We start from the raw sequence: 12,175 nt of genomic DNA on the forward strand, positions 1-12,175 counted from the left end.
AAGCGTCCCACATCCAATTTTGCCATCTGTGGCACCACATTTGGTCTTTATATAATGTTCACAGAAACAGACTAACTATGACTATATTGAGAAGATTATGCCATAAAGCATATCCCATAAGGTGATGCATCAAGGTGTTACTAATGTGTGTTCCAGAGCCTGTGACAAAGCAAAGCAAGGGATTCATTCACCCCTTCCCACTGGCAGGCAGGTTCAGCCACCCCCAGGAGAGCAGGGCTGCAGCACAGGTAACGGTTACTTGGGAAGACAGATGCCATAATGCTGAATGCCCCCCCTTCCTTCTTCCCCCAGTTTATATGCTCAGCATGATGCCATATGGTATGGAATATCCCTTTGGCTAGTTTGTCACCTGTCCTGACTGTGTCCCATCCCAGTTTCCCATGCCCCTCCAGCCCTCTCGCTGGCAGGTCCTGAAAAACTGAAGAGGCCTTGACTTAGCAACAACCAGAAAGAAACATCAGTGTGCCATCAACATGGTTCTCACACCAAATCCAAAAGGCAGCACTGCACCAGCTACTAAGAAGAAAATTAATTCTATCTCAGCTAAAACCAGGATAGTTTTATAACATGAATCTGACACAAGACAAAACTTAATGCTTTTAACAAATAAATCATCAACAGAAGGAGCTTTGCTTAAAAATATCTACAATTTACTGAAGGGACATAATAGGAATAAGGTAATGGATTTTGTTATGCTGCCTTAAGGGCTGTTCCCAGGCACTGATGAGGCAAAAGCAGCTGGCTAAAACGAATCCCTGCATGGGCTACATTTTGGTCATGCTCATCCAGCAGGCATTGAGTATGAGACCCTCTTTAGTGAATGGAAAATTTCACTGCCAAGTGAAGCTGCTTGAGGATGCTTTACTGCAAAATACTTCAGACTGTGCATAGAAACTTAGCAATCAATTCCACCTTTTGCTGATAGTAATCCCTAGCCTGTTACCTGCAGAAGATGTGTAGGAACTTACCCTGTCATGGCATTAACACAGATAAAGACAAACTGATGTGAGAGTGAGGGTAGGCAAAGATTTGTTTAGAGCTTGTACTTATGTGGTCAAACTTGGTGCTATGCCTCTAAATTCCAGTATAGGTACTTAAATTAAATAACCTATTTCTTTGTTTTACAACTGTAAAATTAATACAGTAGACAAGTAGATATACATAAAAATATGAATAAAAAATATTTATAACTCTGTCTCCTGTTCCTCTCCTTTTCCTGCATACAAAATAATACACATTGTGTCATAAATAGACCTGACAGTGATATAAATGTGATTATCCATTTTAAGCCTGCTGCATAAAATGGAAATAACACGGAGTTAGCTTGCTGTATTAAGTCTGAATCTCAACATACTGTCTTACTCAGGCCTGTATCCAAAAAACATGGGAAAAAAAGTGTGGCTACTCTTGACATTAACATATAGATCAAACCTCTTTACAGAGCTGAGACATCAAGAAAATCTAACAGGGTTTTCTTAGTATAATTTAGAACCAGGAAATAAGAAGAGAACAGTATTTAGTGACCTGTTTGGATTGTAGAACTCGTTTACACATTAATTTTATTCAGAGAAGCTTTTCTGATCTTTATTAATGTGCTCTGCTTTCATTATGTCAGCTCCAGTATCTGCATCTGACTCAAGTGAAAAGTTGACATTTGCTTTTTTAACTTCATTCGTGTTTTCTGCCAGATAAAAGTAAGTTGTGTGAACTGTTAACTTAGTTTGCATATCAGTTGCCTTATTATCACCAAACGTTTCTGTGTAAAGGGAATTTTGGTTGCAATATTTTTTTACACGTTTTCAGTAATTTTAGCTGTGTTAATTACCATGACTGTGGGTACAGGCTTCTACAAATGCATGTTTATAATCACACATAAACAAGTACCAGCCTACACAATTTGGCAAATAACTCAGTGTGCTATCACAGAAAACAGTTGTAAGATTCTTTTTTTGACTGTACTTGAGCATATACTGAATTTCTTGTTATTTCATTTACTCTACCATATAGTATATTTTGACGACTTACAGGTCTTCAGTAGGTAGCAGTTACCAGCACATAGCAGTGGAGCATTTAGAACTATAAATACTTGAAAACTGGTGAATCATCTTCCATTTCTTATTAGTCATAAGCATCTTAGTGGGTTTTGCAAGTTAACAAGTTCTGTATTTGTATAATCGTAACTAAAAATTAATTAGTTGTCCATTTATAACCTGAAACCCAGCATTTTTTTCACCAGGAAAGCTTGCTGTTATAGCAGACATGTTAGAACTTTCTTTTCAAGTATTTGCTGAAACTTCAGAGTTTACCTGAGCTTTTTTTTCCATGAAGAAAAGGGGAACAAATAATTCAGCAGAGAAATTTGAGGTACCGTTGTGTTGTCATAGATTTTCTTAAGAAATCCTCAAAAATAAATTTTAGTTAGAAATACTGTAGACCTGAACAGCTTGATGGACTGGCTGTTGAAGCGTCTGTGTGCTTAAACAATTCAAAAAACCTTTTTGGCCTTTGTGAAAGATAGTGCCGCCTGAGATGCTTTTCTGTTGTGGACAGCCTCCCAGTTGAACAGCTTTGATTAGCCAGTGGGCCTGGGCCCTGGGCCCTGGGTTGCTTCTGTATTGCCTCGTGACCAGCAAGGCCACAGACCCATGTCTTTCCAAACGCACACACTGCCTTTCACGAGACTCGCAGACCGCAGGTGTGGAGCGTGGTTTTGGTTGTTGTGCTTGGCTTTTCATGAGCTTTATTCTGTGTAGTATCCCATTTCAGCAGAGGCTGCTGTGCTTCATTTGAATCTCTGCCATAAGCAGATGTCTTTTGTTGGGTTGGAACTGGTGATGCAAAAGGTAGGTCACGCATTTGAACAAAATAGAGGTGTTCTTAGCTTAAAAATGGAAGGAGGCATTAATCTTCTCATAATTATGCAAGTTAATCATGTCTAATTGAGAAGTCTTCTGAGTCTGTATTTCCTAGATTTATTAGTGTTGTCAGTGTACTTCATATCATCTTTGGAAATGGTAATAGGGTTCCCAGAAATTCTGGTACATCATAGTGTCCCTGTGGATAAGGATAAAATTCCTGCATATTTTTTCTAGTGAATGAAGTTGATCCATTCCATAAATCACAAGGAATGCCACCAAGAATTGTAACTGGAAATTCTTTCAGGCAGAAACTGCAAGAAGTGCCCAGAAGCTGAAGCATTCAAGTTCTTCATTGCTACTGTATTACAAATGCTTCAGGAGCCTGGCATCATCTCAGAGAAAAGAATAACTGCACATGGATTTGCTTTATTTCTTCCCAAAATGTCTGAGTAAGAAAGAATTTAAATGTACAAGAAACTACTCATATATAAAAACAGATATGGAGCCCACAGACCTTCTGTAACTGTATCTTTGTTAGGCTGGTCTCAGTTAAAACTGAGTGCCTCATCAGCTCACCTAGATTTGCCAAAGTATGTTGTCCTGTTTTCAGTTGGGGTGGAATTAATTGTCTTCTTAGGAGGTAGTGCAGGGCTGTGTTTTGGCTTTGATGTGAGACTTTTCAGTTCCTCAGGCCTTGCTAGCAAAAAGGCTGGAGGGCACAAGGAGCTGGGAGGGGACACAGCCAGGACAGCTGACCTGAACTAGCTAAAGGGGTATTCCATACCATGGGACGGCATACACGGTATATATAGCTGGGGGGCTGGCTGGGGCAGGCAGATCGTTGCTCTGGGACTGGCTGGGCATTGGTCAACGTATGGTGAGCAGTTGTGTTGTGCACCACATTTTTCTTTCTCCTTTTACCTCTGGATTTTTTTCTTTCCCTTCCCCTTTTAATTATAATTGGTATTGTCATCATTGTTAGTGTTGTTCTTTCATTTTCATTCTGTTTCAATTATTAAACTGTTCTTATCTCAACCCTCAAGTTTTACACTCCTTTCCGATTCTCCTCCCCATCTCTCTGGGTGAGGAGGAGTGAGTGAGCAGCTGCGTGGTACTTAATTACCAGCCAGGGTTAAACCACGACATATGTCCACACTGCTTATTCCTAGTATATGTAGGCACAAGGGCATACACACATCTTTATGGAGGACATAGTCCAAACTGCCCTTCCTAACTGGGATTGGCTTTGCTTTGAGCTTTACAACCAAAAAATGTCACTTTTCCCCCCATGTTTTGCTTTGTATGAGAGGCATCTGTGAACCTTTTTCCCTCTAAGAGAAACATTCATTCCTTACCCCATTTTAATACAAAATACACCAGCTGGTGTAACACCAAGATTTTTTTAATCATGATCACCAATCCAGAATTGAAAAAAATAAGGGAAATTGCCTGGTATGTCAAATTACATGTGCAGCACCTATTGCTGAACATGTAATTCATATCAAATTACATGTGAAGGATCTGTTGCAGAAATCTCTGTGGTTTCATGGACCTATAATGTAACTTTGTATACCTCAGAGCAATAAAAAAATGTCTCCTGGTTGAGTGTATGCGTGACTGCATATGTTTGCAAGGTGGATTCATTAATCATAGTGGAAAATACGTGGCATCTTGTAGAAGTTTTGACAGTGCAGAAGTTGCAGTTTTGGAACATTTGGACCTTGAGAACACAATGTGAAATGCTAATAACATCACTGTGGGTCTATTTTAAACATGTATCTGAAATAAATTCTATTATGGGAGCTGTGGAAACTGTCAAAATGAGTATACTTCCTAATTTAAAGACATAAAGAATGCTAAAGCTTGCCTCAGAGCTGCTTTCCATGTTCTGCAGCGTCACAGTGCACGTCTCTGGTGTGGAAGCCCAGCTTGCCAGGGTGCAGGGTCGGCATGTTTTGAAGCCTGTCCTAAAATCTGCTGGTGAACCCGATGCTGTGGGAGATGCACTTGCCACACAAGGTGTTTCTTCCTTGCATGACTTTGTACTTTCCTTTAATGCATTTCTTCTAGATGCTGACAGTGAAACTGTGTGCAAAATTAGGTTTACTGCAGATTTCGTTTTCATTACTCATTTTATCTTTTGCTTAAAGGATGTGCACAAGAGGGATTTCAGTCTGCAATAAATAATGTGGCAAAGTTGCGTGATTCTGGCTTTAAGTTGTTTGAAGTGGTACATTGTGCGCTTTGTAAAATTGTTTTATTATTCTCATAAGAAAACCAACTGTAATTAGTAATTAGAGTAGTTTTCAATGAGAATAGTGTGTCAGCTGTTCTGACCTGAAATATACATTAGCCTATATTAATGAGTCAGACTAGCAAAGACAGTTTCACATTGCCGTTTTTCAAGAAACTCTTAATTGTGTTCTTCTCTAGCAGGTAAGTATTGCAATTTTATGATGGCTCTTAAGGAATTTGATCTGTCTTCAGGTGTTAAATACAGATTCAAAGTGTGCGTGAGTGCATAAATACCAGTGTTACAATCACTTGTCTGAGCAGAGTTTTCTGATGGGTGGGTTTCTTTTATCTGGATAGTCTAATTACATTAACTGTCTGAAATCATGACTAAATGTTTCTTCTGTGTTTTGAGAAAAAAGAAATTTAAAACAAAATTTGGACTTAATCTATGCTAAAAAGCTTTTAATCTTAAATTTTAAACCCTTGAAGCTTAAATTCAGAGAGATGTTGAAATTAAGAAATTCAAAATACAAAAGCAAGGGACTGTAATTTATTTCAATGTTTTGACATTTTAAAATTACATATTCTAAAAGTATTATTTTAAAAATCTGGTGTACATTTGTAAGCCATTCAATCAATGTAGGTTTTTTGTGTACTGAAAAAAAATAATCAAACTTCATGTAGTTATCATCATACTAATTGTTTTCATATAGCTAATGTACAGTGCTTGTTTTATTATTAAATTGTTGCAAAAGAAGTTAAATATAGTAGTAAGTTTGAAATCTACCACACTAATGGCTTTAAACTTGAATTTATCAGTTGCACATTTTTCCTATCTATATGGCCATATTTGTTCTGAAGTAGGAAATCCAGACATAAAACCAAGTACCACTTTAATGGTTTCTTAAGTTTTTCAGTGATCTCAAATAAGGATGTTGTGCTGACTTGTTTTTTTGAATAGGTTAAAATAAATTGTGTAAACATAATTGTGAATGCAATTATGAACATGTCATAGCTGATAAATAATATAAAATCAGCTGTCATTATTTTATTTTTGATGTTCGTATTCATGACTGTGGAGCAGATCCTCCTGGAAACTATGCTAAGGCACATGGAAAATAAGGAGGTCATGAGTGACAGCCAGCATGGCTTCAGGACGGGCAAATCGTGCCTGAAAAATTTGGTGGCCTTCTACAACAGAGTCACAGTGTTGACAGATGAGGGAGGAGCAACTAACATCACCTACCTGGACTTGTGCAAAGCATTTGACACTGACTCGCACAACATCCTGATCTCTAAACTAGAGAGACATGGATTTGATGGGTGGACATCAGTGGATAAGGAATTGGCAGGATGGTCACACTCAAAGAGTTGTGGTCAACAGCTCAATGTCCAAGTGGAGACCAGTGACAAGTGGCGTTCCTCAGGAGTTGGTACTAGAACTGGCACTGTTAAACATCCTTGTCAGTGACATGGACACTGGGATTGAGTACACTTTCAGCAAGTTTGCTGATGACACCAACCTGTGTGATGCAGTTGGCATGCTGGAGGGATGGGTTGCCATCCAGAGGGACCTTAACAGGCTTGAGAGGTGGAACCGTGCAAACCTCATGAAATGAAATGAAAGAAGGCCAGGTGCAAGGTTTTGCATGTGGGTTGGGGCAATCCCAAGCACAAATACAGGCTGAGCAGAGAATGGATTGAGAGCAGCCCTGAGGAGAACCGCTTGGGAATATTGGTGGATGAGCAGCTCAACATGGCCCAGCAGTGTGTGCTTGCAGCCCAGAAAGCCAGCCAAATCCTGGGTTGCTTCAAAAGAAGTGTGGTCATCAGGTCGAAGGAGGCGACTCTCCCCCTCTACTCTGCTCTCATGAGACCCCATCTGGAGTACTGCATTCAGCTCTGTGGCCCACAACATAAGAAGGACATGGACCTGTTGGAGCAAGTCCAGAGGAGGGCCATGAAGATGATAAAAGGGCTGCAGCACCTCTCCTTTGGAGATAGACTGAGTTGGAGTTGTTCAGCTTGCAGAAGAGAAGGCCCCAGGGAGACCTTACAGCAGCTTTGCAGTACCTAAAGAGGTCCTACAAGAAAGCTGGAGAGGGACTTTTTACAAGGGCATGTGGTGACAGGACAAGGGGGAATGGCTTTAAACTGAAAGAGCGTACATTTAAATCAGATATTAGGAAGAAATTATTCACTGTGAGAGTGGCAAGCCATTGGAGCAGGTTGCCCAGAGAAGCTGTGAATGCCTTATCCCTGGCAGTGTTCAAGGCCAGGTTGGATGGGGCTTTGAGCAACCTGGTCTAGTGGAAGGTGTCTCTGCCTATGGCAGGGTGGTGGAACTCAATAATCTTTAAGGTCTCTTCCAACCCAAACCATTCTATGATTCTGTATGTACTAGGAAAACATACTATGTGGTACGAGTCCTTCAGTGCTTTATCAAGAAAGTCACATGCCACTTTCTGTTTTCCAGGGCTTAGTTATTGAACGACTTGGGCGCAGGCTTCTTCTCATAGGAGGTTTCGGGTTGATGGTTGTCTTCTTCGCAGTACTTACTGTCTCTCTGACTTTACAGGTAACACTCTGGTCACTGCATATTTTTACTCTCTTTTTTGTCTGTTTTGAATACCAGCTGCTCAGTACAGGTTTGCTTAGCATTCCTACATAAGCCAGTCCTGTTAATCAGTTTGGCATAAGGATCCAAAGGTCTGTCTTTTGCTTATTTATGAATCTGTAGGTTTCAAAGTAATATGGTTAGCCATAGCAGCTTTTGCATTAAAAAGCCTTAGGGGCTTTGTATCATTCAGTCTCCCTAACTCAAAGATACATACATATCATGAACTATTATGAAGACAATTTTACCTATAGTTGGGTAAATAGTTTACCCATATTCTGTTCTTTTATCTTTGTTTGTAATGCAGTCTTTTTGAGATTTCTTTCATGCGTTACATCATGCTTATTCTTAGGTTTGGATGTTTTTTCCCAGTAGAGAAAAATTTCCGTGTTTGCTGTGTTTCCATTTACAGTTCCCTTAAAGAACCATTTATAGTTTGTTCTCTTTTCCCCCGTACCTATTGTTTGTACACGTGGCCTGCCTTGTCTGCAAAATCAGATTATGGCTAAAAATCCCCAGACTTTGGTTTTCACGTGCTTTGCTAAGGTTCAGATACAGCTGTCCTACTGAAAGGCAGTCTATCATGTCTAGACTTCAGGCTAGCCTTTATTTGGTGAGCTTTGAGGCTCTTTGGGTCATCATTGCTCTTTTTAAACATGACTGAAATACCTGAGGAGGATGGAGGTGCCAAATCAGTTCAATGGCAAGAAAATCCTTTTCCAAGTTGGCTTGAACTTCAGCACATGAAGTTGTAAACTTTTAGGATTGTGACTTCTGTGGTGCAAGAGCTTGTCTAGTGTTTCACTACAGGGATTCCACAGAGACCAAGACCTTTAATACAAATAATCTAATAAGGTTCTACAGAAATACTGCAATTTTCTAAAGTAATCCTAGAGTAGATTCTGAAATAGATAAAGAACTGTGGAAAACACTTATCTGTTATCTGTAATATATTTTTACATTTTATATTTTTAATACTGGTACATATACAATATACTTAATGTGAATGTCTTGTATCTACCCAGAAAACGGTGCATTGGCTTCCTTACCTCAGTATATTTTGCATCCTTGCAATCATTGCATCATTCTGCATTGGACCAGGTAAGTCTATATTTTTTTCATGTTTCTTTGTACATCAAAGCACAGTTATTTTTGCACCGGCACTATATTAACAAATGGCTTGTAAGGAACTTCATTTTACCCTTTTCTGAAGACTGCAAGGGGTCTAAGACAATAAAAGGTGATAGTAACACAAAGTGATAGCAATATTCCTGACAAAACCCCACATACACATGCATTCCCACTTAGACATCAGCATAATTGAGAACTAGTGCCTAAATTGCAATCAGTACCAAATTAAAATGTGGGCTATTGTAGGATCACTACGATTTTGTAAATCTATAAAAGACACTCATTCTGGAAGTTATTTTATTTATCAATGCTTCCTTTAGCTGTTCAGTGCTGGTAGGATGCAAATGGGACACTGGTGGAGGGGGAGGAAGGGGACAGTTGTGTCTGGTTCCTTTCTTCTGTTCCTTTCCAGAGACAGAGCAGCACTGTGCAAGAGGGTTTACACATACTTTCTTTAGGAAGATGATGGAAAAGGTAGTTGTCCTGATGGTGGAGCTGCTACTTGTCTAGCAGTTCTCTAGTGATTGCATGCATTTCTTATCTGGTGCCCTTGGGTAACTGTTTTTGTAGGTTGTAATGAAATCTTCAGAGCTATTCTCCCAGCCTAGTTTTGATTACTTGGAGTTGGATATAACTTTATAGACAATCCAGTATTCACAGGCTGTAATATTTGTATTTAATTTTCTCTAACAAAGAACACGTTTCAAGTGTAAAAAAGTAATAAAGCCAGACCTTTCTCAGAAGTGTGGAATGAAAAGACAGGACAACAGTCAAGGCTCAGCAAGGGCAATTCTGACTGTATAGAAGAGAAAAGATTTTATACTGAGAGTGGTTAAATGCTGGAATATGTTGCTCAGAGGCCATGAAATGTCCATTCTTTGAGCTATTCAAAACTCAGCTGGGCAAGTTCATGAGCAACTGGCCCTGCTTTGATCAGAGGATGAATTCCAGATGTCCCTTCCAACCTAATTTATTCTGTGATTCTAATTGCAGCATATCTTTGGAAAACACATTTTAATAGATATGCATAATATGCAAATACTTGCCTGAGCATAGTATTTCTCTAAACAGTGTTGCTCTAGCCTTCAGATACTTGGTTGGGATTGGATCCTGCAGTTATCAAATAATGAAATGTTAACAAAAATGATTTGCAGATAAAGAAGAATTTAATCCAAATTCAATTCATGTACAGAGATGTCAAAACAGCACTTAAATTTTCAAAGATTATCTTACAAACTGTTCTCCACAAAAAAGCGAAAAATCAGCAGCTTTTTAGTTTTTTCACAGTTCAGCTGTAAAACTGAAAGACTTCTGTTCCCCTGAGTTCTCGGGTTTTTTCACGCACCATTTATTGCCTCTTTTTCTTTATAAAGGGTTTGACATTAATCAACTATTTGTATATCTTCACCACTGAAGTGATCTAATTAATTGATTGTGGTTTATTTGGGGAAGGAAGGAGTTGCTGATGTTTCATGTGACTCTAATGAAACATTGCTGTAATTCTATGGATCCTCTTTTGGAATTTCCTCTGAGGAAAGATAGTGCTGCTTTAGAGGAAAATGGGGAGACCAAAATATTCCTTTTCCCCTTGCTTCTTGGAGAATACTTGGTCACTGATCTCTGTGCTTATTCCTCTGCATATGGTAGCTGACTAGAAAACAGACAAGTCAAACAGTCTTGACTAGGGTCGTTAATGTTGGACTGTAGGTGGCCTATGAAGACTATTCCCCTCCCTCACCTCCAGCTCTTCTTGCAAGGCAAATACTGCAGGAAGTCTTGCAATGCCTTTGTCCTTCTGTAAGGACAAATCTCAGATTCTGCTAAGTCCCTAGTATTTCTGACATATGTTTCTTAGTTTATTTTTTTTTTTAAGAGGGATTCTGTGGAAGAGAACTGCTCTCGTGTTTTGGATACCTATGGAAAGTCAAATGTTGACTTGAAACTGCTTGAAAACTTCCCTCAATGTTTTAAGTAGCTCAAACAATTTGAATGCAGCTACTTGCAAAATCTACCTTTGTTTTTTCTAAAAAAATTCTGTTGAAACAAATTGTAGAGGGTTTTTTTTCATTTTACAGACATGTTCCACTGATCTGTAGAGTTTACAGATCAGTACGTTCTTACATGTTGTATTTTCAGCATGTTAAAATGAACCCTCTACATTTCCACTTCACCTCACCCATTCTTCAGAATGGATTCTGGTTTCCTTCATGCTGCTCGGGATTTTCTATTGTATTTTGCACTCTGTTTGGAGGAAAGTGTCTGCAGATACATGAACACAACACCTTTTGTTTTGATATTACTTATTTGCTTTCTACAGAAATTCTTTGGAATTAAATCTTCTTTTGTGTTTTTCACTGTGCTCATTGCTCTTAAACCCCAAGAACATTAGTACTGTACTAGTAGCTACTTAGTTGGCCTCTCCACTTTTCCTCTGTGTGTTCAGACATTTGTAATACCTGACAATAGTGGGAGTATTTCAGTAGCATTGAACATTGATTTTCTTTTTATGAAAATGTCGGTAATTGATACTTCAGCAGCTGAGAAGAAGTCGTGAAGAATCATATTCTGAGTCCTCTGTAAATCAATAGCATTTTTTTAGCTGACTTTTCATTGATTTATCTTCAGTGAAACTTCTCTGTTCTGTTTAGTGGTGCTTAGGAGATCTGAACTACTTTGCTACCTCTTAGCTGGGAGGAGTTATCTTTCAGAATATGAAAGCCACTTTCATTATTAGCACTGTTTTAAGATGGATGAATAAGAAGAGAGCATATATATTTTTTTCTAAACAAATATTACCGAAAATTGAGACATCCACTTTGCATCCGCTGCTTTTTGTATCACAAGGCGCAACTTCAGTATTTGAGTGCAATTACTGTGTCAAGTTTTGCCCCCCTTCAGTACAGGAAAGACATGAATAAGCTGGGGCAAGTCCACTGGAGAGTCACCAAGTCAGTAACAGCAGCCCTGCGAGAAAGAGCTGGGTGAGCTGGACTTATTCAGCCTGGAGAAGAGACAGCTTTGGGGCACCTAGGAGCAGCCCCAGTATGTATGAGGAGTGTGTTGCGATGACAGAGCCAGGCTGCTGTTGGTGCTGTCTGGTGGAATGCTTGAGAGACAAAGGGTGTATGTTGAAACAAGATGCAGAGTGACTATAAGGAAAAGCTTTCTGCTTATAGACAGTCAAGCAGGCTACCAAGGATTTTTGAGTCCTTAAATTACTACACAAAGATCAAAACCGAGTAGTTTGTACTTATGCTGTTTTATTTGAGAACTCTATAGCCCAGTGGGAAATTGTATTTCTGAATCTTCCTAG

At 39.1% G+C, this 12,175-nt stretch overlaps 1 protein-coding gene across 3 annotated transcripts in view; it reads left to right on the plus strand.

Annotated features, from left to right (window-relative positions):
* The window catches only part of SLC2A9 (solute carrier family 2 member 9), a 105,518-nt gene that overhangs the window by 56,693 nt on the left and 36,650 nt on the right, over positions 1-12,175 (plus strand). For all 3 annotated transcript variants that reach the window (XM_037384797.1, XM_037384775.1, XM_037384786.1), the window contains 2 exons: positions 7,591-7,692; positions 8,757-8,832. In XM_037384797.1, coding sequence (XP_037240694.1) covers positions 7,591-7,692; positions 8,757-8,832 — 178 coding nt within the window. The remainder of the gene's footprint in view (positions 1-7,590; positions 7,693-8,756; positions 8,833-12,175) is intronic.

The sequence above is a fragment of the Falco rusticolus genome, chromosome 1 (genome assembly GCF_015220075.1).
Source record: "Falco rusticolus isolate bFalRus1 chromosome 1, bFalRus1.pri, whole genome shotgun sequence".
In the NCBI taxonomy this organism is placed as follows: domain Eukaryota; kingdom Metazoa; phylum Chordata; class Aves; order Falconiformes; family Falconidae; genus Falco; species Falco rusticolus.